We start from the raw sequence: 26,349 nt of genomic DNA, 5'->3' as shown, positions 1-26,349 counted from the left end.
TTTTTGGATTTGTCCAGATTTCTTCAGCTTAGAGATTAAGAGGTATGTCTGATACACTCAACTACAAAAGGAATGCCAAGAGACATAATGGAGCCTACTCTGTTATCCTTACTCACAATGATGCCCAAATACAAACAGAAGATAATTGACTTTAAGAACTGGCAAAGTAGCTAGTGTCATTTTAGGGGAATCTAGTATGTGCTAGCTTGGGATGAGATAACCAACAACCTAACATGATTTGCCAAGAATGTCCCATACTTTTCCTTCCACAGTTTCTATATGCTAAGCCAAAACACTGACTGCAGCTGCTCCTATAATGCAATTTTAGGCATAGTCTACCTTCTGGGCATTTCAGTATAACAAGTTTCAGTGAATTCCAACCCAAATGGCATCATGATTGCTCAATTCAATGCCAGATGTCTTAAAAATAAATTGCCAGATCTTGGAGCTCTCCTGCAGTTTGTACATATACATATTTGTGTTTTAACGGAGACTTGGTTTTGGTACACAGACATGACGCTGTCTTTACTGGGTTTCACATACTCACATCTGCTGGAGACTGTGGGAAAGTCTATCAGTATTTCTCAGAGACTCAACCATTACTAGACAAGACTCCACACAACCCACAAAACAGAATATACCAAACATCTAACTACTCTAAACATGACAAATTATCACCTCATTCTTTGTGCCCAGAATATAAAAGATTTCTATAGGAGCTTACCAAACTGCCCATAAAGAGTACCTTTTTAATTGGTGGTTTCAACTGTCCATCAATTAACTAGAGTACCTAAAATACAAAGGTTGGGTATTCCCAAATATTCCTAGACTAAGTAACTACTAATGCCCTTGTACAAACAATTACATTGCACCAATACGGGGACAAAATCTTCTAGACCCCCTTCTCATCAGCATCAAACCTACCTGCCCAACTCCTATAAGAATCCTCATCTCTGGTCAACTCTTCTCCTTTAGGGTATCTAAATCCATCATAATGAACACCTCTAATTCAAGGACGTTAGAAATACAAACCTGTTAAAACTACATGTGCTTTTAAACTTCACCTGTGAAATTTCCAGCAACTGTGTGGTCCCAGCTGACACTTATGCTATTTAGTTATCATTTAATAAATAATAAAAACCATGTATTCCTAATCAGAAACAAATATAGGATCATAGGATCACAGCAGATTACTAGGATATCAACCCTGAGGTCATTTTAAGCTTAGCCATTTCAACCCAATGTAATACCGTAGAGGTACTAGTCAATACCCAAGATTGCATTTACTGATGACTGCCCACATCCAGGAGGGTTGTGGGCACTATCCCTGGTAAGTATTTATGGTGTCCCATCCACTCATCCAGGTTCCTATTGAACAGTGTCATAGAGGTGCTCTGTTTCACATGAACTGGCAGTCTGTTCCAAAGATGTGGCAGTCGCTGGGAGATAAATAAGACATGCTGGAGGGACAGATTTAAGTCGCAGGCCATATTTAAGTCCCTGGAATGGATAGCCCTAGACCCATTAGATTTATGGACATGTAGTAAGTTCATTAGGTTTGTATCTTGGGTTGCTCTGTAGGCCAGGCATATATCTCCCCTAAGAAGTCTATACGATACAGAGTATAGTGACAGGGATTTTAGTTGATCCTTGTAAGGCACATGCTGGAGGCTCTTGATCTTCTTTGTTAGAAACCTCTGAGGTCTCCCTAATTGCTGTTGATGCTTAGTACAGGACACACCGAATCAGGTGTTATACTCAGTTTTGGTCCTGATAAGTGCCGAGTATAGGGGGATTATATCATCTTTTGCTCTCAAGCAGATGCCTTTGCTAATCAAGTGAGCTACGTGGAAAACTTTCCATACAATAGAAGACACATGGTGATCAAAGTTAAGGTCATGGGCAACATGTGATCCCAGGTCCCTTATCACTTCATGGGTACTTAGGGAATTGTTATTGATTTGATCGTGTGAAGGACATTGTTTGTTCCAAAGGGAATGATGATGCATTACTTTACATTCAGTTTGAGATAGTGACTATTACACCAGTCGCTGGTCTGTGTAAGACCATCCTGGAGTATACTGACATCATTTGGGGATTCAATGATTGCATCTAGTTTGCAGTTGTCTGCAAACTTGGTCAGCCACAACCTTTTAGTTTTGACCTGAACTTTTGAGAAGTATATACCAACCAGTAAGGGGCTTAGCCCTGACCCCTGTGGCACCCCACTGGTAACAGGTCTGCTGGATGATGTACACTGTGATAGTGTGTGTCCAGTTTGTGACCCAGTTGACAAACCATCTTATAATGAAGGGGTTTACATTTAGTTTGCTAAGTTTATTGGTAATGCCTGAATGTGGAATTGTGTTGAAAGCCTTTGCCAAGTCGAAGTATGCTGTGTGCACAGATATGCCCACATCAATGGCCATGGTCACACCAGATTAACAGGCAAGATCTGCCCTTCAGAAAGCTGAATTGGGCAGTATCCAGGGTTTTGAGGTCACCTATGTCTTTATTTATGAGGTCCATAAGGACATGTTTCATGGCCTTACAGATGAGGCTGATCAGGCTTATGGGTCTGTAATTCCCCGGGTCTGTTGCTAGGCCATCTTTGTGGAGGGGAATAACTGTAGCTGTTCTCCATTCCACAGGAACAAAGCCTGTGGTTAGGCCTATGACTGAAAAGGGTACTTAGTGGTGATGCTAGTTTATGTTTTAGCCTGTTTAGAAGATAGCCTGGGATGTCACTTGGTCTCATAGCGGCCATGTTCTTTGCCTTGGACAGGGCTTTGAGGACCTGCTCTTCAGATTAGATGGGGGTGGGGTGGGGTGGGGAGGGTTTGTTATAAGTTAGGAGGTAATAGGGCAGTGAAATTATGTTGACACATTTAAAAAATAAACTACCTTTATGGAATGCAAAAATTTATAAGCTCTATAGTTAAAAGAATAATGTGATTAAGTCCAGTAATAAATCAAAATCTACCCACATTAAATTCTCTATCAAAAAGATAAGTAAAAATCTGAAAGTTACCATAAAGATCAAAACAGATCATTAAAATTAGCATCCATTTCTAAAGATAATAAAATTATTCTTTAACTACATCAGATGATGAATAAATAACACCCTGCAATGTTCTGAATTAATTCATAATGGTATTACCCAGTTTGACAGTAAAGACATTTCTAATATACTTGCAGATAAATTCAGAATCAGCTTCACACCAGAAACAATCATTAAAGTTCCACGATGTCCCTTCCTCCCCCAAGGATTATTATCAACTATGTCCTAACTGCAGTCTCTACAGCTAAAAATACTACCTCTGTAGGTTCCAATATTATACCTTGTTGCTTGACTATCAGCTTAAAACTCTCTCTGTCTCTCTCTGAACCTGCTCCTAAAAATTTGAAATAACTTAAACATAGCAATAGGATACGTTGCTGTGGTATAGAAATAGCTAGCATTGTGCCTCTGTCTAAAGGGGACCCTATTCAGAACTTGGGAAGTACAGAATCTTCAGCCTAACAAGCCTAACTTGCAAAGACATGGAATGCATTTTATCTGATTTCAAAAGGTCTGATATAAAACGTTTTACTGTTGTAGAGCAGCATCAATAGGTTTTGGGAGACCATGCCAACTTAACTTAGTAAATTGCTTTGAGAAAATTACTGAGGTTGTGTGTGTGTGTGTGTGTGTGTGTGTGTGTGTGTGTGTGTGTGTGTGTGTGTGTGTGTGTGTGTGTCTGTGTGTGTTCAGTCAACTAGTTCGGGAATTTCTTGAGTTAAGGTTTCTCCTGGTTTGTGTCGTTGTGTGTGGGAACCAACGACATGGAGTGCATGAAGATGGGGTGGACCAGTTGCCATAGTAATCTGGCTATTTCTTAACCATTGAGAAAGCTCATTATGGGACATCAGTGTAACTCAAATGTCACCTGGTTAGGAGAAACAAGAGTTATCCTCATAAGATGAATTTATAAAGTACTAGTAAAAATAAGGTAGGCTAGCAGTCATCTGTACAACAAATAATCTCAAGCTATATATTAAATCAGAAAATGCTTAAAATAGCGAACGCTGATTTATCGACCCTTTAAGAGTGAAAGCTGACAATCCCGAAGACACGGAACAGCGATTTTTTTCTCAGGGAAAAAAAAAATCACTGGGCCGTTTTCAGGACTTTGCCATTTCCTCCACTGTGGTGTGATCTCGGAGTTGGCATATTTAAGTAGGGGGGAGGGGGCACAGCCCCCCCCACATTGAGGGTGTGAGGGGTGAAGCCCCCCCCCACTTTATTTTGTGTTTTGATCTTTTTTTTTCTTTTTTGTGGAAATAAATTCCTGTTCCGTGTCTTCGAGATGGTCAGCTTTTGTTCTTAAAGAGTCTATTAATCTTCTTCTTTCGGCTTTTCCCAGTTAGGGGTTGCCACAGTGGATCACCTGTCCGCTCATGATTGGCAGTAGAGTTTTGCAGTGTCGAGTTGCCAGCCCAGTGCCCAACCTTCCACAGGAGGCACACACACGCACACACTCATACCTAGAGCCAATTTACAGTGTCCAATCCACCTACAGCATGTCTTTGGGATGTGGGAGGAAACCGGAGCACCCGGAGGAAACCCATGTGACCACAGGGAGGACATGCAGACTCCACACAGAAGGCACCCCAGCCAAGGACTGAACCAGAGAACCTTTTGCTGTGAGGCAACAACGCTAACTGCTGCACCACCGTGGCCGCCCAAAGGGTTGATAAATCAATGTAAGCAATTTCAAGCATTCACTGATTTAACATAGACCCTAATCTCAGATATACATATAAGACAAGAAATGACTAGTGTTTTGTGTTACTGAGATCAACTAGTTTCAGTAAGTATCCTACCAAAGGGCAACAAAGAACAGACACACTGGACAGAAATACTTAATCTTTTGCTCAGTACTGATGCCCTTTATGAATCTATGTAACTGTCCTCATTGCTTCTGTCACACAGTATGTTTTCAAAAAGCTTCTGAACATTTGGACATTGGGAATCTGGTGTTAGGGAGCTTAACCCTAGTTACCATCCCAGCATGAGAATTGCACCAGGAATGTCAGGGTGTAATTCTGCAATCCACTCATCCCTCAAATGTCCACATTTTTGTAAAATGTGCAGATTTTTGGCTCATATTTTTGGGCTGTTCCTCATAAAATGTGTGTTTTTTTGGCAAATCACTGAGATGATCTGAGGATGAGTTTCACACTTCAAATCCTTCAGAAAATGTATGTTAAAGCAAACCCTGTTACTCTAGCAACTTTCTAAGTTTATAAGAGCAATATTTAAAATATGTCCCTATTTTTTGGGCGTTTGTCCCCCCCATTTGTCGGGCTTTGTCCAGATTTCTTGCACTAAGGTATGGACCTACTGGTGGGCACTAGCAGTGGGTGAAGCTGTCAAGTTACACAGAGGGACCTTCCATGCAGTCCAAGCAGAAGAATCTGCAGATACAGGCCAAGAAGTCAGCAGCTGTGGTATTCAGCAAAATGACTCCTAGACTCAGTGGACATACTCTCCTCTGCAAGGCAAAACCAGAAACAAATATTAGGACTCATTATTTCTACAGATGAGGTCACACTGGGAATTTAAAACTGCTGAGGGAGCAATGCTATGAGTGAGGATCAGACTGAACCAGACATGCTGAAGGTGCCAGACATTGTGGTGCTGTGGGTAACAGGCATTTTAATGCTGTGTGGAAAATGCTGACAGTACCCATGTTCTGCAAAGCTTGGGTACTGGTTGGTACTTCAAAAAAGGAGGGCAAGGCAGTGAGTTTCACTTTTAGAAGGATCAGGGAAAGCTTATATCAGGGTGCTGGAAAAAAAGATGGTGTTCAGTAGCAGAGCGCTGCTGATTCTGTTTTGGTTAAGAAACAGTTGCTGAACCTTTAATGAACAAAGAGAAAAAAGAAAAAAAATGTGACCCTCACATTTTGAACACATCACCACATACGTTAGCATGATGTGCAGTCAGTGATACGATACGTGAAGACAACAAGAAGGCCAATGACCCCGGTCTACTTTTTGTGATACCGATCCTAATGTGGATGGGATTATATATTAAGGAAGTACCAGGGAGCACTTAGCACAGATGATTAAGGCTATGAGCCATCAGAAGACCTGATACATGTGGTTCAGGCCTTGATTCCCTCTCAGCCTTTAATTTTCCTACTGTGTGACGTTCAGCAAGTTGCTTAACCAGATATAGTGCTTTGGGGAAACTGGGCTAAGCTCCTTAATGGTCTCCTGGACTACATGCCTAGCAACTACCAATGAATCTATGAAGCAATCTCTTTGTGTGACTTAACTGAGTATCTGATGTCTGAGGGACAAGTGCAAGCAAGTTTACTGATAACATCTAACATGCAATCAAAAAGCTTGTCATCATATACAAACAGAATTATATGCTCAAGCCTCATTTTTGAACCAAAGCAAAATTACTAATGTCATCTTTTATCAAAGTAAATAGATATTGCAATTCAGAATTTGTTTGTGTATAAACAAGTGCACAAATATCTGAATTTGTCAAACCTGTCCGTTACACTATACCACTGAATTTAAAGAATATGGTTTTCTAAAGTCAATAATGGGCATTTTCAATCTGTATTTTTGGAATATCCATCTTTTACAATTAATGTCAGTATAGCTATGGGCTTTAAATCCTGAGAAACAGAGCTGCCGGACACCTGTGGCAAAAATCGATGGCTCTGACGTTAGTGAAACCACGAGTCTGATTCACTGCACATCTAGCCATTGCCAGAACTATTCCCGGATTGCTCCTGGAAAGAGGCATTGTGTCAGACACTGAACTGACACTGTCTCACAACTCAGAAGTCTTTGTCCACTTGTCCAGCAAATCACATTTTAGGGAAGCATGGTGACAGGACAAAGGAGGGCTTCTTCGAGCCCCGGCAACTGAAAAAACATGCTGGGTCAACAGGCCACAGTTCACAAAGTACTTTTATTTTAAAAAGTTGCAAAGCAGCTGAGAATTACTCATATGGCAGAATTTGTAACAGCACTAACAAATGAGTTGCATTAGATGGATAACAATCACCCTTGTCTCCTGCTATACACTTTAGCCCAAAAGAAGACATCAGTAATAAATAACACTAGCATGTAAACATTTTAAGGACAGTCATCTTTTGGGGAAAAGACTGCACCTTTTAGATTTTCGATACAGTGCTCTAAAGTGAACATCTTTACTTAAATCTTCTACTTTTATAGTTTCCTCAGTTCCAAATTTAGGCTTCAGTTTAGCAGGTATTGTGACAAAATAAAAAAAATTTCAGTTACCGGACTTGTTCCAACCATGTGGAAATGTTAGCCCTATACCAATAAAGTACAGTTGTGTACACTTACCATAAATGTAGATGTTAGAGTGTATTCACTGTTGCAGTCATTACATTTGGGTAATCTGCTTGCACGTTGCCCTCAGTCGGCCTGATTAACAAAGTCTTGGTTCCTGCATTGGTTGCTGTCCCTTCTTCCATGACATCAGGTCGTCAGGGGTATAAAACCTGCAGCCAATGCTATTACATCAGTTTTTCTTGCCCCAGATGTCAGGTGCCCCCCTAATGGAAAGCAATTAAACATAAAAACACAAAGGTATACCTCCAACAAAAAAGCAAATACACCAAAAAGGCTTGTAAGCATAGTAAAGGAAAGAAGAGGTATAGCCAAAAGAAGTTAGGGGGCAGGAGGGAGGGTAACCAGGACTGCAACAGTGAATACACTTGAACATCTACATTTATGGTAAGTGTACACAACTGTACTATGTTCTTCGTGTTTCACTGTTGCAGTCATTACATTTGGGTAGATTCCCAAAGCTATGGTTGGGAGGAGGAGTTTAAATAGCATTAGGGCTAGCTATAAGGCCCTGCAAGACTGCAGTGGCAAAGCCAGCTCTGGATTTAGAGAAAATTGGCAAATGATAATGCTTGGTGAAAGTATGTACAGAACTCCAGGTAGCAGCTTCTAGGATGTCCCTGGTAGGAATGCCTCTGAGAAAGGCTGTAGAAGTAGATACAGCCCTGGTGGAGTGAGATCTGATCCCCTTGGGGATAGGTTTTCCATGGTGCTTATAGCAGAAATGAATGCAATGACTTATCCATTTAGAAATGGTTTGTTTTGAAATAGCCTTCCCCTCTGCCCCGGCAGCAAATGCTACCAGCAGTTGTTCAGATTTTCTTTGAGGTTTAGTCCTGTCCAAGTAGAATCAAAGTTGTCTGTGCACATCCAAGGAATGCAGTATCCATTCCCCTTTATTCTGTGGATTGTGAAAGAAGGTTGGCAAATGAATGGACTGATTAAGAGCCACACTCAATGCCACCTTGGGCATGAAGGATGGATTGGTTCTGAGTGACACCCCACCCGCATGAAAGATGATGAAGGCCTCCACTGCCATAAGGGCCTGTAATTCAGATACCCTTCTTGCTGAAGTGATTGCTAAAAGGAAAGCTGTTTTCCAAGAAAGAAATTTTAAGTCTGCAGTAGCAGCTGGCTCGAAAGGAGGTCGAGTGAGTTTCTCCAATACAAAGTTAAGGTCCCAGGCTGGGGTTGGAGCTCTCCTGGGTGGTCTAAAATTTTTGGCTCCTCTGAGGAACTGCTTGAGCAGTGCATGACAGAAGAGGGGAGGTTCTGTGTTATAATAAGCTGAAATGGCGGAGGCATGGATTTTAATGGAGGAAAAAGACAGGCCCTTGTGAAGCATCTCAGTTAAGTATTGTAAGACCTGAGGTAAATTTGGCGCTGCTGTGCTCATCCCTTGAGATTGGTTCCAGGCACAGAATCTTTTCCATTTTTCAGCATAAGGTTTTCTAGTACTAGAACTCCTTGCCTCTAAGATGACATCCATCACAGGTTTGCTGAGGGATGGTAAGGGAGAGTTTAAGTAATTAGCCAGGCTGCAAGATTCAGTGTTGGAAGCTGAGGGTACAGAATCTGTTTCTCCTGCTGAGACAGCAGGGAAGGAGTCTGAGGCAGGTGCCATGGAGATAACCGTGACACACTGCGCAGGAGGGGGTACCAGTGTTTGCACAGCCAGTCTGGAGCAATCAAAATCATCCTTGGTTTGTCCTGTTTGACTTTTAGTAGTACTTTGGAGAGCAGCAGGAGGAAGGCACAGACTGATAGGTTTTTCCAGCTGAAGGACAGAGCATCCACTTTCCAGGCTTGTTTGTGGGGAGTCCTTGTGCAAAATTTGTCCAATTGGTAGTTCTGGGGGAGGCAAACAGGTCTGTATCTGGGTTCCCCCATTCGCTTGTCAACATGTTGAATATCCTTGGTTCCAGTTTCCACTCGTGTGGGTCCATGAGGTTTCTGCTTAGTCCATCTGCCAGTGTATTTAATTTTCCTGGCAGGAATTGAGCTTGTAGGTGCACTTGGTAGCTCACGGCTGTGTTTCACAATGCCATGGCTAGTCTGCAGAGGGGCTAAGAATGTGTACCCCCCTGGCATTGTACGTCTTTAATTGTCCTGGAAGAATGTGGTAATGGAAGGCTGTCAGAGAGTTCTGTACAGCTAACATTTCTTTTTGAAAGATATGCAGGTGCATTTGACTTGGGTTCCATTTGCCCTGAATGTACTTCCCTGTCAGGTGAGCCCCCCATGCATAGTCTGATGCATCTGTTATTAGGATATGGGCGGCAGGGGGTGGTGTGAAAGGTAGTCACTTGTTTTGGTGGCAGGCTTCTGCCCAAAGGAACTCTAGGCATAGGCAAGGTATGATAGGAATCATTGTTTCTAGGGTGTGAGAATGTTGACTCCATAGACTTTTTAGATCCCACTGTAATTTCCTCATATGCAATCTTGCATATGGAATTAGAAGAATGCAGGAGGCCAGGAACCCCTAGGCTTGCAGTATTTGTCTTGCAGATAGCAGGGTTTTTGTGGCCACTTGTTTGAAGTAGGTTGTCAAATGAATTTGGTTTTCTGGCGTGAGGTAAGCCATCTGGGAAGTTGTATTCAAGCTTGCTCCCAGGAATGTAATTTGTTGACAGGGTACCTGTTGTGATTTCTTTTCATTTATGGTTTACCCCAATCAAGTTAGAACCCTTTTTACAAAGGCCAGATGATTCAAAAGTATGTCCTGGCTTTCTTCCTGAATTTGTCAATCGTCCAGGTATTGGGTATATTTGAATACTTCTTTGCCTGCAAAATGCAATAACTGGAGCTAGGTACTTTGTGAATACCCTGGGTGCAGTAGATGAGCCAAAGGGCAGTGCAGAGAACTGATAGTGCATGTAGCCTGCTTTGAAGCGTAGGTATCTTCTGCAAGATTACCTGATTGGGATGTGCAGGTATGCTTCTTTTAAATCTAGTGTTGCCAACCAGGCATCTTTGCCTAGCATAGGAGGTAATTGGTGAAGAGTCAGCATCTTGAATTATGGAATCTCCAGAAAGGTGTTTAGAGTAGCAGGTCCAGGATAGGACGCCATGATTTGTCTTTTCTGGGTACCAGGAAAAGTCTCGAGTAGTAACCTTGTCCCTTTGCCTCTTCTGGTACCAGATAAATAGCCCCCATGCTTAAGAAAGAAAGTACTTGTTTTTGAGCCTCTGCCCACTGAATTGGGGGTAGGTCCAGCCACCCACTTGGCTTTGGCAATGTGTGGAAGTGAAATCTGTATCCCTGGGACACTATATTTAAAAGCCATTTGTCCTGGGTAATGAGTTCCCAGTTCTTTGCATGAAGAGCAATCTTTCCCCCCAAAGGGGCAGTCAGTTGATAAGTGCTTGGAAATTTTAAAAGGAAGTCATTGAGACAGTTTACCATAGGGGGGAGTCTTGTTAATCCCAGACTTGGAAGTGGAGGCCCCCCACTGCTTAGTTCTGTGTGTCCCCTGAGACTGAAACCTGTGGTTTTTGCTTTGTCTAGGTTTGGCTTGAGAAGGCCTGAAAGGGGCTGGAAAGGACCAATTCTTAGAGTGCCAGTGCCTACTAAATTTAGGAAGTTGAATTTGTAAAAAACTTTAACAGTTTGCATAGATTTAGCTTTATCTTCCATCTTTTTAAGAACTTCTTCAGCCTTGTTGCCAAACAGGCGGTCCTGATTTAAAGGAGCATCCAACAATTTAGCTTTAACATGATCAGGCAAAAATTTGTCCTTAAGCCAAGCATGCCTTCTAAGCACAGACCCAGTAACAGCAGCCCTACAAGAAGCCTCTAAAGAATCAAAACCATATTGCAAAGTATGGTTTTCAACTTGTTCAGCAGAATGCATTAAATCCCGCAAGTCTTTATTTTCCACAGAGTCAGGAATCAACATCATTTTCTGTTTAAGCAGTCCAATAACATGTTGCTGATATTTTAACATATGAAATTGGCAGTTTAAAACTAATTGCCAAGGTTGCTGAAATGCAAACCTTTTTACCCCCATCTATCCAGCACCCTGGAGTCTCTATCAGAAGGGGTAGGATTTTTAGCTGTAGAAGCCTTAATGCCCTTGGGCCCCTGTGAAATAGTCTCTGGATCTGCAATAGGATTTTTGAAAAGGAACTTGTGGGACTCAGGGATGCTGTAGTTTCTGTCTGGTTTACTGGGAGCAGGAGGCAGGGAATCAGGGGCCAAACTGGATTCCGAGAAAGCATCAACAATGTCTAGTACAGGAGGAATAACCAAAGGCCTATGCTGAGGTAGGAGAAGGAAATCCCTAAGCCTCTTTTTTGAATCAGAAAATTCCTGGCTTTCCTAGTGAAAATGCTCCCTTAGAGTATGTAATGTTTCCCCAAAAGAAAAATCCTCAGGAGGGGAGGCAGAGGGAATACAGTCCTCTGCATCAGAATCCTCATAAGTAGGTAAGGACAAATCCAGGTCATCAAAAGAGTGAGAAAAAACAAAATCCTAATCAGAAGATTCATAATCAAGCTCAGCCCTAGGCCTCTTAGAAGGGTGGGGGGGTTGGCTACCTCTGATTAGAGTTATTAGATCTTCAGCCATTTTTATAATTTGTTTTTTAGGCATAGAGACCTGAGCATGTGGCCTGGGCGTCGGTTTTTTAGACATGGATCGAGATTTAGGCTTTAGTAATGAAGGAGGTGTCGATTTAATATGCAAGTCCATAGGCCTGAATACACCCTCAGAAGCCAGTGGCTGCACAGCGCTCTGGACCCATCCAAGGTATAGACATCCACGAGTTCCTTAGCTGACGTATCTCACGGCATACCGGACTCCGAATGGGTCTCAGTAGAGGCCTACGAATCAGAAGTAACAGGTATCAGGGGCTGCGAAAGCACCTCACTGAGTACCGGCGAACTGGTGACTTGCTAAAGAGAAACATCATCTGCAGATTTGGACCTCGGTGGCCTGCCTCTGTCTTTATCTTTGCGTTTTTTCAGAATCCCGGTAGGTGGGTGGCTAACCGACGACATTTCTGGATAATTAAACCGAGAACCGAAATATTTAGAGGCAAAAATATACCGACGACAGATAGTGCGTTGATTAAATAAAGCACGAAACCAACAGCAAGGTACGTCGTGGTCAGGGCCTAGGCAAGGAATACAGTACGAATGAAAATCTTTATGAGGTATTTGCTTTCCACAAGTAATGCAATTATTAACTTTTACTGACATCGGTAAGGAGCAAGAAAAAGTTTCCCCAACGGGGTACTTATCTTTTAGTTGAAGACTTCGGTTTTGAAACTCGAAAATGAAAATTTCAGGAGTCGGCCGACCAGCACTTGTGAATTGCTTCTGCTTCGGGCACCGCACGACAAGAAAGACTGATGTAATGGCGTTGGCTGCATGTTTTATACCCCTGACGACCTGACGTCATGGAAGGGACGCAGGACCCAAGACTTTGTTAATCAGGCCGACTGAGGGCAACCTGCAAGCAGATTACCCAAATGTAATGACTGCAACAGTGAAACACAAAGAACATCATCATCAGTTTTATTTATTACTTAATTATCTGTATTTGGTTACTGGGGTAGTGCGCTGATCTCAGTGGACCATTTGCAGGTCCAGCCTGCGTGAATATGATCAAATAAGATACAAGGATATGCTAAAAAACAAACACAGATACATATTTACAGAGGCAAGAATAAGTACATTTAGTTCAAGAAGCAGTTTACAATGTCAAAACATGGATGGAAGAATGGAATTATGCTTAGCACAGCTTTATGGCTACGATGTAGCCATAATGACTGAGATGGCGTACGCTACAGGGAAATATAAAATGGTATAAAGACATTAGAAGAGGGAAGTGAGCATAGTTGCAGAAAAGGATATCATTGAGAGAAGACAGAAGATGTGAGAGGGGGTATGCAAAGAGAAGAGGAAAGTAGATGAATGAGAGACGGTAAGTAAAGGGGATGACAAGATGAGATAAGGAAGTATGAAATAGGGATAAACGTGTGTGAAAGAGCTGCAGGATTCATGCAACTTGACCTGAGTAAGTGCATCTGCACTTTGTTTGGGAGGAGAGGTGTTCCTTGAGCTGTTGTCTGAAGTCCGAGTACTTTTGCTTGTCTCAGATTGAGAGAGGAATGGAGTCCCATAGTTTAGGTGCCAGGATGGTACATGCATGGTCAGTACAATAAAGTTTAATTTCTGGAGTTAGTAGGGTGGGTTGAGATTGAGAGATACCCCTGAGATTATATGTGGGGGTTCTGGTGAAAACTTTATGAGTAGAAAAGTTTATGAGTGAGAGGGCTTTGTGAATTAGTGATCCTAGTAAGTTAGCTCTCAAATGTACTGGGAGCCATTTAGCTTTGACAAGAGCTGTGCAGCTGAATTCTTTTCTGAGCAAATTAGTAATGAACCGGCAGATTTTTTTGTAAGGTGGTAACATTTTTTTTTGAGGCTGCAACTATAATGGATAGTCTATACACGAGGTGAGATAAGAGTATTCCTTTGCTAGAGATTGTTAAGATAATAATTGCAAAATGACTTAACAAAAATCAAGTTTATCTACACTAAGTTTAAGTGGATCACTTATTCAAAATCCAGCAGTCCATTTTATATATTTAAAATTCTGCAATAAATTGTGTTAAAAAAAAACATCGGACAGCTCCACCTCTAGAGTTCCTGTTTTCATAAATTACAAAACTGTGTTCATTTGGGGTAAAGACCACTTGAAACCCAAGGTTGTGCCCTCTGTTTCCACCATGTAAATAAAATATGTATGTTCAAAGCCATCACAGTTCAATATATGTTATAATTAGTGTTTGAATGAAAGCTGTTTTACTTTTCAATAGAATGTTGAAGCACCAGGTTTTAAACATTTGGACCTTATAAATTCTACCTACACTGAGCAGCTGAAAAATCATTTCTTAATAATAAATGGACTCATCTAGTCTCCAGTGTTGTCTAGTTTCATCATTATGTAGTAACACAGCTACACTATGTTAGAAAATTGTTTTCTGATGTGCATTTCTTTCATACCAGTTGCATACTGGAGCATTACTTTCAGTACCAACCAAGAGAAATAAAAGATGCCAGCTATCTGACAGCTGTGCAGATTAGAGGGACAGAGCTATGACTGTGACCCAGGTGACTTGGTACTGATTAATGATTCCAATCCCTGAACAGTTGGCTCAGTAAGGATTTGTCAGAGTGGCACTCTGCCAGCTCCCCCACCAATGGGGGGAAAGCCAGGGTTTACAGCCACGCGCTAGTAGTACTTGGTAAATTACACTGACGGTAGCCTAGAGGTAGGTACGTGTGAGTGTATGTGTTTATGTGTCTGTAAGGCACAGTGGTAATTGTGGCAGTACAGTGGGTAGGGTATACCAGAAAAAGAATCTTAGCATTAGTCAAGATGGCCCCGTTTCAAGACTCCCTCATCTCTTCCTTGCATATTTCCCCTGGACTGCTCATACTAATGACTTCCCCATTTGGGGTCTTGTTTCAAAGGGGTAGGTCAGCCAGTGTGGAGAAGTTTGTAGCAGATGATCAACAAGGGGTCTCATGACATCACTGATAGCAGAGAGCTACACTAGGAACCACAACACTTTTATTAAAATAAAATTTTTAAAAAATGCTGGCGATTCTTGCCTTATCACTTGTGCATACATCAGTATTTATACTGTCACCTAAGCAACTGTTATACAGTCGAACACATAATACATCAAAAAGATGGCTGCTGTCTTTATACATTAAACAAAGCCTTCATCTCAGCCCTAAATTTAAAATGTCCTCAAATAAAAAGAACAGAACACGTAAACACTTTTCTACTTATGACAATCTCCACAAACATAACTCAGAAACATCAAGTACTTAATTTTATTTATTACAACATTTTTGACAGGCAATTCAAATGCCTCAAAATGCAATGTGCTGGTAATTACGCAGTCAAAGCTCTGCCCTGTAGGATTAATCTGGCTATAACAATTAAATAAATAGATAAATTAGAGGCCCGACTCGTAAAGGTTACCACAAAGTATACACTTTGTGTACTCAGTGTAACATTTCTAAGTGAATAGACATCACAAGCATTGTGATAGGGCTAATTCAGAAAGTGTACACATAGTGACACTTTGTGGTAACCTTAATGAATTTGGCCTTAGATCTTTAGGGTCCCATACAGAAATATACTTCATTTATTCATTCATTCATTTTAAATACTTACATTCCTTCAGGTCACAAGGAGCCCAATACTGCTGCCCTGTCAAGCAATGAGTATAAAGCAGGAAAAGGTCCTGGACAAAATACTAGCTCATCACAAGACAAAAGCAAATTCACGTGCACTCGACACATTTATTTTACAAGTGGATGTAGTAACAGGTAGAAGGTATGATGAGTTTCATGAAAGTAATGTGAATGTGAAATATATCTTCTAATTTGCAGAAGGCTGTGGGTTCTGTTCCCACAACACATGGATTGCTGGCAGTGCAGTTCAGCATAAGGGGGTGATGCACTCCTGAGTGCTTGATGGGAAATCACAAATTCACCCCTGGCTTGCGCTTGTGTCCCTTATGGACTGAGGCAGCTTGTAGATGCCCTAAGGCAGAGGCATATACCAAAGTCATTCTAATCCTTGAGCATTGATAATTGGGAAAATTGGGGTATGCATGGCTAGGCTTAAAATGGCTCTACAGCTGTTAGTCTAGTAATCTGCTATGATTCTACAATCGTACAACAGACCACTTCTGGAAACCTGACAAAATAATGAACTACAGTTCACATACAATTGGTAGCAAGATGTTAGATAAACAAAATGAGGATAAAATCTAATGCTCATGTCGAGTAACACTAAAAAGTAAGGCTAAGCATATGAATGCTTTAATTTGTATGTTACTAGATTGCCTCAGAAAACATTACAGAGGCATGAAGGAAGCTAATCAGAAACTTTTATTTTTACCAGCCTGACAGCTCCACTATGTATCTCAACATTTCCTAAATGCTTTACATTTTCAAACTGAATCATATGACATTTTTTGTGGAGTCACACACTAGACAAAACCTTGCTACAGCAACACTTAAGAGTAATCACCTGCAAATTCAAATGATCACTGAATGGTCATAGTGTGCATAACCACAATCCATCCAATGCTGTTAGTCACATCTGACTCGTACAGCAACCTCATGAGCAGCTATCAGTATCTAGAGAGATCACTAGACAAGTAAGAAATATGAGTAGCTTGCTAGTCTTTTCTCTCTCACACACACACACACACACACACACACACACACACACACACACACACACACACACACACACACACACACACACACACACACACACACACACACACACACACACACCACTATTCAACTTACCACATGTCTTTGGGATATGGGAGGAAACTGGAGCACTCAGTGATAACCCACAAAAACACAAAGAGGACATACAGACTCTGCAAAGAAGGCACTCCAGCCAAGAATTAAACTGGAGAATCTCTTAATGTGAGACTCACTCACTGTTTGTTCCTCCCATAACCACAGTGAAAAATGTCAAATCTCAATTAATAACACATATAGCAATGAAATGGTATTAACCCAATAAAAATGAACTAAAAGAATTTTTTTTGCAGGTGGCAAACTTCCATGCACCCAATACCACATTAAATACACAGTCCCACTGTGAGTCATACCACTTCAAAGAAAAGGAGTACGCTCTTACATCACTTTCGTTTCATAATTTTAAGTACCACATAGGCCACGGTGGTGCAGTGGTTAGTGTTGTCATCTCACAGCAAGAGGTTCTCCCATTCGATTCTCTGCTGGAGCCTTGTGTGTGGAGTCTGCATGCCCTCCTCACGGTCAAATGACGTTTAAAGACATGCAGGTAGGTACGTGCGTGAATGGGTGTGCCTTCTTTGAAGGTTGGGCATCGGGCTGGCAACTTGGCACCGTAAAAATCCACTGCCAATCATTAGCAGATCGGAGTTCCGCTGTGGCGACCCCTAACCGGGAAAAGCTGAAAGACATTACTTTTTACTAGAGTGCAATGCAATGTAAAGGATAGGAAGAACCACATTAAACAGTGTACTAAGTGACTGAACAAATACTTTTTGGACTTGATTTTAGCCTTCAGTGCACTAATGAATACTTAGAAAGTACTCAGAGGTGAAAGCTGGCAATGGAACTGAACAGAACTTTCAGGATCCCCTGCAAAGGTATTTCAGCAAAGATATGCCAAATCTGTTTAGTCAAACTATGGTTAGTTGAAAACCTTCAAAGCTAGGGGATACTTTATTCTCTAGCACATGGAGCAGGACCCATCTACACCCTCCAAAGTCTATAGTGGGGTGCAGCACCTCAAGGTGGGTTACATTTCTAAAGATGAGATTCTTGGTAATCTAGTAATTTCATGAAAAAGATTTTATGACTTTCATTTTGTCAAATCACTTAGTGATGATTCATTGTGGCCCAAAACCGAATTTGTGAATTCCATGATTGCCACCCCATGGCCAACATTCTATATGCTAAAAGGCTAGTAAAAAAGCTAAACAAAATGAAACGGGAAGAATCAGATAATATACACAGCATCCGATGAACAGAACAAAATACTTGGTAACAGCATTACACAGGCATATGTGGAACAAAGCTGCTCTAACACATTCCAGAAATGTAGGAGCTTTGTATATTTACATCTTGTACAGGCATTTTTCACAAGTCTGTGGTGCGTGGTCAGTAATGCAGTATAAAATCAAATGACTGCAGATCTCTGATATTGCACTCTGCTTCCTGCCTTCTCCACACTTTTCACTAAGTACATAAACTGTGTAAACTATGTAAAAAGTAGCTTTCGTTAATTATTTCAATATCAGTGTACTAATGCAATCTGGAATGGAAATATGGTTATTCCATATATCCCACACACTAAAATCACCCTCTTCCTGATGCACTGGCATTCTAGACCTTTCTTGACACACCACTATTTTTCAGTGCAACCTTTTCAATCTATTCTAGATGATATCTTTGCTAACTTATGCAACTTGCAGTTTGAGTTATCTTTGTTGAGTAACTGCATTTAATTCTTTACTGACTTCACAGTAGGTTTGTACTGAACTACATGGCTACATGCAAACTGTCTTTGCTAATTGCATTGCAAGACATTCTGTAACTATGCATTTCTGATGAAGGTTAAACAATCTGAATTTTCTTACAGATAATCTGCATATGTTCCCCATCATAGTTTGTATTATGATATATGACGTGTGATTATATTGTTCTTTACAATTTGGTTTCACTGTGAGTGACTCCAATGGCAACCCTTCAAAGTAACTGTTTGGGGTCTATGTTTCCACTGAATTTTTTATGCATGTGTAACAATAATCTGGCATAATACACTGTACTGCACAAATCTATAAACCATCTTTAATGTACAGAAGCTTACCTGATAAAAAAATAAATAAACAGAGTAAAACCGTATGGCAATAGGGGAGACAAATGGATCCTGAATTTTATCTTAAACTCTATTAACATCCTCCAAACTTTTTTTCATCTATGTCAAGCAAACAAGTATGTTTTTCCTTTCTATGTGCACTGTTGTTGCCTATGTCAATTTTCTGCTTCTGAGCACAAAATTAACCTTTTAGCTCAAACTCAGTACGTTAGTGATAAATGTACCCTGCCTCCCATCCACTCCCATGTCTCTCAGAAGGCTTTAAGGATGATAGAAAGCAGCCATGCCACTGAATAAGTGAAGCGTCACCTCAACTGCAGAATGAGGCTCGTCTGCCTAAGGAGAATCAGTTTCTCAGACTTTGCTGCCTTTCCCACGAGGTTGAGAAAGTAGTTGAAAAAGACATGCCTTCCCCCAAAGAGGATAAGGCACTTTAGTTTCCTTTGATACTTCCTGACATAACTGTCTGTGCCCCCAGGAAATATAGTGTCATCTTTAATCTTTTAACACCCACACTTTAGTTTGCAATAACACTGTCGTCATTTTGTCCTCTGTTTCTATTATGTGATAACTGAAGCAAGCGGATGGCAGTTGCTTATATCAATGAATATTTAACTTCTTTCAACATTTACTGGAAATAATTTATTTTTTTTACTAAAATAAAGTCACCCTTCAGAATGAATGATACATAAAATAAGTACAACTTTTCCCCTGTTGAAATTTTGCATAATATAAAATGTGTGCAAGCTTTCTGAAAGAAAATAAATTCAAAGTTATACTCACAGTTCTGGAACTCTCTCTTAGCTGGTACAGCCTAAGTCAAGTAAGTTAAAAAAATGACTGACTCAAAAACTAAGTACTGTAATTCCATAAAATGATGGTATTTGTTTAACCCGGCATTTAAGAGTACCCTGTCTGTACATATATCAATTTCTGTTGTATCAGCAGGACTCCTAGCCTGAGAAAGACAGGCTGCTTGGAAAAGGATGAAGTGCATGTTTGAAAGCGTATTACTTTCCTTTGAAAGGAATAGCAGTCAGTCCAAATTTCTCCTGTGGTTATCACTGCAGGCATAGTTCAAATATAAAAAAAAAAGGTCCGGGGTGGGGGGAGTTTGGGTCAGCTAATTGATACGTGTGCTTGCTTGTTGCACTCGTACAAATGTTTATGCTACTGAATTGGGACAGGGGCAAGAAAAATAAAATACAAAAATATTAAGACCAATAGCTCACACTTACAGTGTGTGTACCTCATGACAGTGGACTAATAAGCCAGAGTAATAATGTTCCGTAACACAGGCAAGATAAGATGAAACAACAAACGGCAGTGAATCCAAATCCAATAATGTTGTATGATGACCATTTGTGCAACAATGGACACTTTCTAAAAGTCACACATTAGTCACTGCATAGGGAATTCCTTTCCATGAGGTACAACAATCAGTATAGGGACTGTAGAGGGTGAAGAACCCATATTGAAACTGTCATTCAAATTCTGCATTCACTTTGCTGTTTTTTTATGAAATCCAGAATTTGATCAAAAGCTTCACACCTATTACAAAGTTAGTCTTACTGGTTCGATCTGAAAGTATGTGGTTTATTTTCCTTCACTCACCATTCAAGCAATGAAGTTCCCACAAACTATTTTTGTATTGTGACATAGTTATATAATTACAGTACTACAATAACAAATGGAACTGAAGTCCTTTCACACATCATAATAACACGCTAATGTCCCTGGACATTTCTAACACAGGGGCACTGCTCCATGCTCCCCTATCCCTGAACTGTAAACATACCAACATCAGGAACACAGCACTCTAAAAAATGAAGCACACGTTTGAACTCTGAAGTGGTATGACCTTGAGGCAATATACTTAAAGAATATGGATGCTGGGTCCAGAAGGGTGCAGTCCCACTGAAAAAAAAGCTGCAAACATTTTATATCATTTAAGAATACCACAAATGGAAAACTGGAACCTTGTCACTGGAATGCTCAGTGCTAGGATGTCACTGGAATGCTCAGTGCTAGGAAAACAGTCTGCAGTGCTTTCATTTTTTTAATGCTCATTTATATACAAATTACACCAGTATAGAAAACAAGATGTGTACTTTGTTTCTAACAACTTTTTACATATATATAATTACATTTTTGTAAGTCCACTGTGAATAAGACTGCAGGCACGGATGGTGTTGTGTCCAGCTTAAGCTGCTGTACTGCACAGCCATATAAATGATAAATGCTAGGTAGGAGAGAGCTTGAGCTAGGACTATCAGGATTTAAAGCCCCAAGCTACAGTGCATATGTGTCCACAAATGCACACTTCCTGCAAATAAGCAGTGGGTCTGGAGAAGCTGCACTTCCTCCCCAGTTAGTCACACACTTGGGAAACAATGGCATGACAACTTTATAAGTTAACTTTTGGTTATAGCAGGATTATGAAAGCAATAGTGTTTCATTATTGTTATTGATAATTACGGCTACTAATTGTTTTCATACTGCAACACTATAAGGTAATGTTAGTATTTTACAGTTCAGTGCCATTTTATCGTAGTTTTACTCATAACTACAGCACTAATGCTTCACTTTAGGTACCACATTCAAGATTTTTAGAGGTCATGAAATAATTCCTCAATTCACAGGTTCAGGCACTGGGGTTTCTCCTTAGGCTCTCTGGATAGCATCTGTGAGCCTTTGCTGGGCTTGGATTTGCAGCCTGGGTAGGCCTAAGATGCAAATTCACTACCAAAACTAAGTCTTCCATCTGGGAGTCTATCTCTTCACAGTTTGCTGAACAAGCTTGAGTGTTTTGGTCAGCAAAGAGTGTGATGCCTCTGACCACATGTTGGAATTACAGCTGCCCATGTAGTTTTCTATTTCGCAGTTTAAGGTATGGATTGATAGGCTGAATTAAACAGAAAGTTGGAATATACTCCAAAGGCATGGGAGGCTTTGAGACATGAAGTTGTCATGTACAATATCAATTGTTATTACGGCTTTTTCCTGTTCTGTTCAGGTCAACAAGTGGGTATTCTAAGCAAATGGTTTCAGATTGTAAGATGGCCTTTAATGCTCTGCATGTCAGGCATAGGTCTCCTCAAAGAAGGCAATAAGATATGGAAAAGAGAGCTGTTAACAGTATTTTTCCTATAAAACAGGCCTGGAAATGTTTCAGTTCCACTCTTACAACTTTGAAACATACAGACTCAAGGCAGTCATCACGTATTTTGCTATAACTATTGGTCATTTGTTCATCTTGGTATGCAATGGGCCTGGATCTAGTCATCAAGCCTTCTTTGGCTATAGAACTAGTCATCTTTTCTCAAAGAGTGTGGCTATGATTACTTGTATGTCTTTAGGATAGGATCTGGTCAACCATCCCCTTTTGCGTATGAAAGTGGTCAGTTATCTATCTTTGGTCCAGACTCTGGACTTTGTTTATGACTCTGGTAATCTGGTTCTTCTTTAAAACTTATTTGTGCTCTCATTAATTTTACACCTCTTTGTAGGTGAGCCCATTTTTAAAATGCTCAACTATCTTCAATATCAACTAGATATATACATATATATGGTTCCAGTTGTTTGGTCGGCATCTGTTTATTCAACTGCATTTGGTCGACTACAGACAGTCGATGGGTGTGTGTGAAATCGACAATCCCTGGGTAGGGGAACATTCCCTTTACCTGGGAATTGTGCAATCTTGGAGTTAGCACATATAATTAGTGGAGGACTGTTGTGGGCTTGCCCCCCTGCAAAAAAACAATGCTTTAAAGTTGCATACAACATTCTTCCTTGGCATATGTGTACTAGGAAGTCAACATTTCCATTTCTGATGCAGAGTGGTTTACAGTCAATATGTGGGCATTTGTGTTAGTCAACCAATTTGTTCATATATGTATGTATGTATGTATGTATATGTATATATGTGCATTTCAACTCCCCTATTCTTGAGACACTATGATTTGCTTTTATTTGCCAGTCCTGTAACCAAGTGATACAGCATACTGTTGCATGGAACAACATCTGTTTGTCTGGCCTGATAGCCATATGCTCAGAGTGATTGTTATCTACTGTCTTTTGACCATCAGGCTTCAAAAGATCCAGTACTGCAATTTCCAAATTATAAGCGACATTACTGGAGTTCAGTTAGTGGTTGAATGTACAGTGCAGCACTATGCTATAAGAAAGTTATCTGTTTTGAACTGCAGTGGTTTATGATTGGAGGTCATATGTTTAGCTGCATTCCCAAACATCCTGACAAACCTTTTTGCTAACCCATTTGTAGATAAATGATGGGAATAAAACTAAAGCGGTACATCCCATTTGACTTGTCTGCTCTTCCAGCCAGCACCTCTTTTAATATCTTTCATTCCATCACCACTACCTACCATAACAAATCATATTCTTTCAGCATCTACCATCCTAACAACAGTGCTGGACATCGCACAGCCCTTACTACCACAATTTGCCATCCTACTAGCTCTCATTAACCTCCCACACTGGTGTTTGTTATCCCACTGGCACCCCCTACCACTGCCTTCTTTTTCACCAACCAGCTGTACTAGTTTCTGCCACCATGCCAACATCTGTTAATTTCTATCTGCTGTTCTGGCTGCATTCCCATCTACACTACCGGTTTCATCCCATATATCAACAAAATGCAGCAGCAGATGTACAGAAGGACTAAATAGTGAGTCATACAGTGGTTTCTAAGTGTGATGCTCTGGTCACAAATATCTAATCTGCTGCAGTGTGCAAAATGCAATTACATGAGAAATTTAGATTCAAGGGAGTAGGCGACAAGGTAGGAAGATCAAATCATCACTTGAAATAGACCACAATGCCTCATGTTTCTAGGTCTCTCCCAAAGCATCAGTTCTTTAGGCATGAATGGGAAATGGTACACCTGATTGGTACTACGCATATTTCAAGAGGCATCAGTAAGTTGTTCCAAGTCAAATGTACACTCAGTGAAATGCACATCTGATGAGATTTCTTCAGTTATTTGGCTGATAATGAAATGATCATTTGAAAAATACTACCAATATTCAGTATTAATCAAACAATATCACACAGTGGAGTTTTAAATTCTTAATCTTTCTAATGACTATTGCTTATCTCTTCAAATTTTCTAATGACTATTACTTATCTCTTCAAATGTTGCCAAATATCTGAATTCACCTAGACACTATCTGAATTAAGGGAAACAGAGTGTCAGATGGATCTCTGATACACAATAGAAAGGTAACTTACCTTTTTCAGCACACTGTCTAGGGTATCCGGGCGACTGATGTCAAAACATATAAGGACTGCATCCGAGTCCGGGTAGGCTAGAGGACGGACATTGTCATAATATGATGACCCTGTAACACAAGAAAAAGCAAGAAGACCTTTTAAAGAGAGGCATGCTAACAAAAATGTACCTTAGCATTCTGTTTGAATTATGTTAAACGTTAAAGATTAGTGACAGTTTAGTCAGATATTACCACCTAGTCACCCAACATGTTCCACAGTTGAACATTACAAATGAAATTGTTGACATTTTATTATCGCAGGCCAAGGTCATAAACAGGAATATTACATTGTTGGCTCTGTGCAGACCATTAGATCAGTTATCAGTACTTTAAATGGATTATGAAGATGCATAAATAAATCTGGAAAAAAAAAATCAATATTGAAGCCCACATTCCTGAAATTCCAAGTTCATAATATTGAAAGACCAAAATGCTGAAGACAACAGCATCAAACTCCTGGACTTGCCCCTTGATGACCCATGTTAGCACTCGTCCCAAGGTTCATACCACAGAGTCCATGTTACCAGGTTCACACTAATAGGGGGATTCTGTACTCAAAGATTTTTCAGACACTGTGGTCTTCACTGTTTTGGACTTTTGATATAATAGTCTCAGAATTATGATGAATGTTTGCTTCAGAATTGTGACAGTAAAGCTATATATGTGCATATATACACACACACACACACACACACACACACATACACATATATATATATATATATATATATATATATATATATATATATATATATATATATATATAGAGAGAGAGAGAGAGATAGTTAGATATACAGATAAACCAAAAAGTAAAAAAGGTCACATGGACAAAACAATTAGTAAAAACTACAAGAAAAACTAGTCAAGCTAGAGGTTTCACTGTGTGATACCTTAAACCTCCTGTAACAGAGGCCCGTGGGATACATGGAAATGACACCTTAAGGACATCAAGTGTTTCAGCTATATGGCTTCTAAATGTCCATGATTTTTTTTTCCTTTTTAAGTCTTGGCATTGTTAGCCTGAATCTGTACATAAAGACATAAAAAGGAAAAAGTTAGACATTCAGAAGCCATATAACCATACATCTCAACTGTACAGATTTCCACAGAATGTCCAGATTTTTGCTTTATAATGTTTAGTCCATTTTTCATAAAATTGTGGCTGTCTGGCAAATTAGTGACAAATCATTAAAGATTGAAGTTAGAAAATAATGACAGACATTTGAGTTTTAGACTTCATATCCTTCAGAAAGTTCTCAGAGCGTCTTCTGTGTAGCGACATGCGTGAATGGGGGTTCCTTCGTTGAAAGTTGTGTGTTAGGCCCGGCAAGCCAGTACGTAAAAATCTACTGCCCATCATTAGCGGACCGGAGTTTCGCTGTGGTGACTCCTAACTGGGAAAAGCCGAAAGGCACAAACAAACAAACCCTTCAGAAAGTTCATGCTAATGCAAAACCTGTTATTCTATCAACTTTCTAAGTTTGTAAGATCAATATTTCAAAATTGTCCCCATCTGTACCACTTTTTTATGGCTTTGTCCAGATTTCTTACTCTAAGTGGTTGAGATGCACGCATACAACTGAAACACTTGATGTCCTTAAGGGGTCATTTGCATATATCCTATGGGCCCATATTGTGGGAGGTTTAAGGTATCACACAGTGAAAACTCTAACTTGGCTAGTTTTTTTTGTAGTTTATATATAAAGCATATGTATAAACACACACACACACACACATACACACACGCATCTATATCTATCTATCTATATATATATATATATATATATATATATATATATATATATATATATGTATATATGTATGTATCTATGTATAGATACATATCTGTATAAAATAGTATAATTACTCGAATGATTCACTAAACAGGCAATACGTTGTGATGTTGTGTCGAAGGGTGTTTGGATCAAGTATGCAATTAAATGAAGCACATTTCATCAAAATTACAACAGAATTTGATAATGTCAAATGAGAATAGTTTGTGAGAGTGTTGTGGTTGCAGAGTTTTTGTAGTGTGGTATAAGGGGGGATATGTAGAGGGATGTGTGTAAATTACTAATGTGCTTTTAGCGTATGTAGGTAGGCATTCTGCTAGTACTGCAGTGGTGCAAGAAGGCTTTTGTAGGTGGCATTACTAGTTGCGGGATGTTGTTTAACAATGAAAGCTAGTAACTTTTTAAGCATGAATGGAAAATGGCAGATTATTTAGTAACAACTAACTGGTACTAAG

General features: G+C 40.1%; 1 protein-coding gene across 1 annotated transcript in view; it reads right to left on the bottom strand.

Moving 5' to 3' along the window:
• RND2 (Rho family GTPase 2) overlaps nt 1–26,349 on the bottom strand; it is a 448,584-nt gene that overhangs the window by 143,770 nt on the left and 278,465 nt on the right. The window contains exon 3 of the mRNA XM_044054659.1: nt 24,061–24,170. Within this exon, the coding sequence (XP_043910594.1) occupies nt 24,061–24,170 (110 nt within the window). The remainder of the gene's footprint in view (nt 1–24,060; nt 24,171–26,349) is intronic.

The sequence above is a fragment of the Protopterus annectens genome, chromosome 13.part0 (genome assembly GCF_019279795.1).
Source record: "Protopterus annectens isolate FY-2018-M chromosome 13.part0, PAN1.0, whole genome shotgun sequence".
Lineage (NCBI taxonomy): Eukaryota > Metazoa > Chordata > Ceratodontiformes > Protopteridae > Protopterus > Protopterus annectens.
The sequence above is the reverse complement of the archived record's forward strand: the minus strand, read 5'-3'. Positions and strand labels throughout refer to the sequence as shown.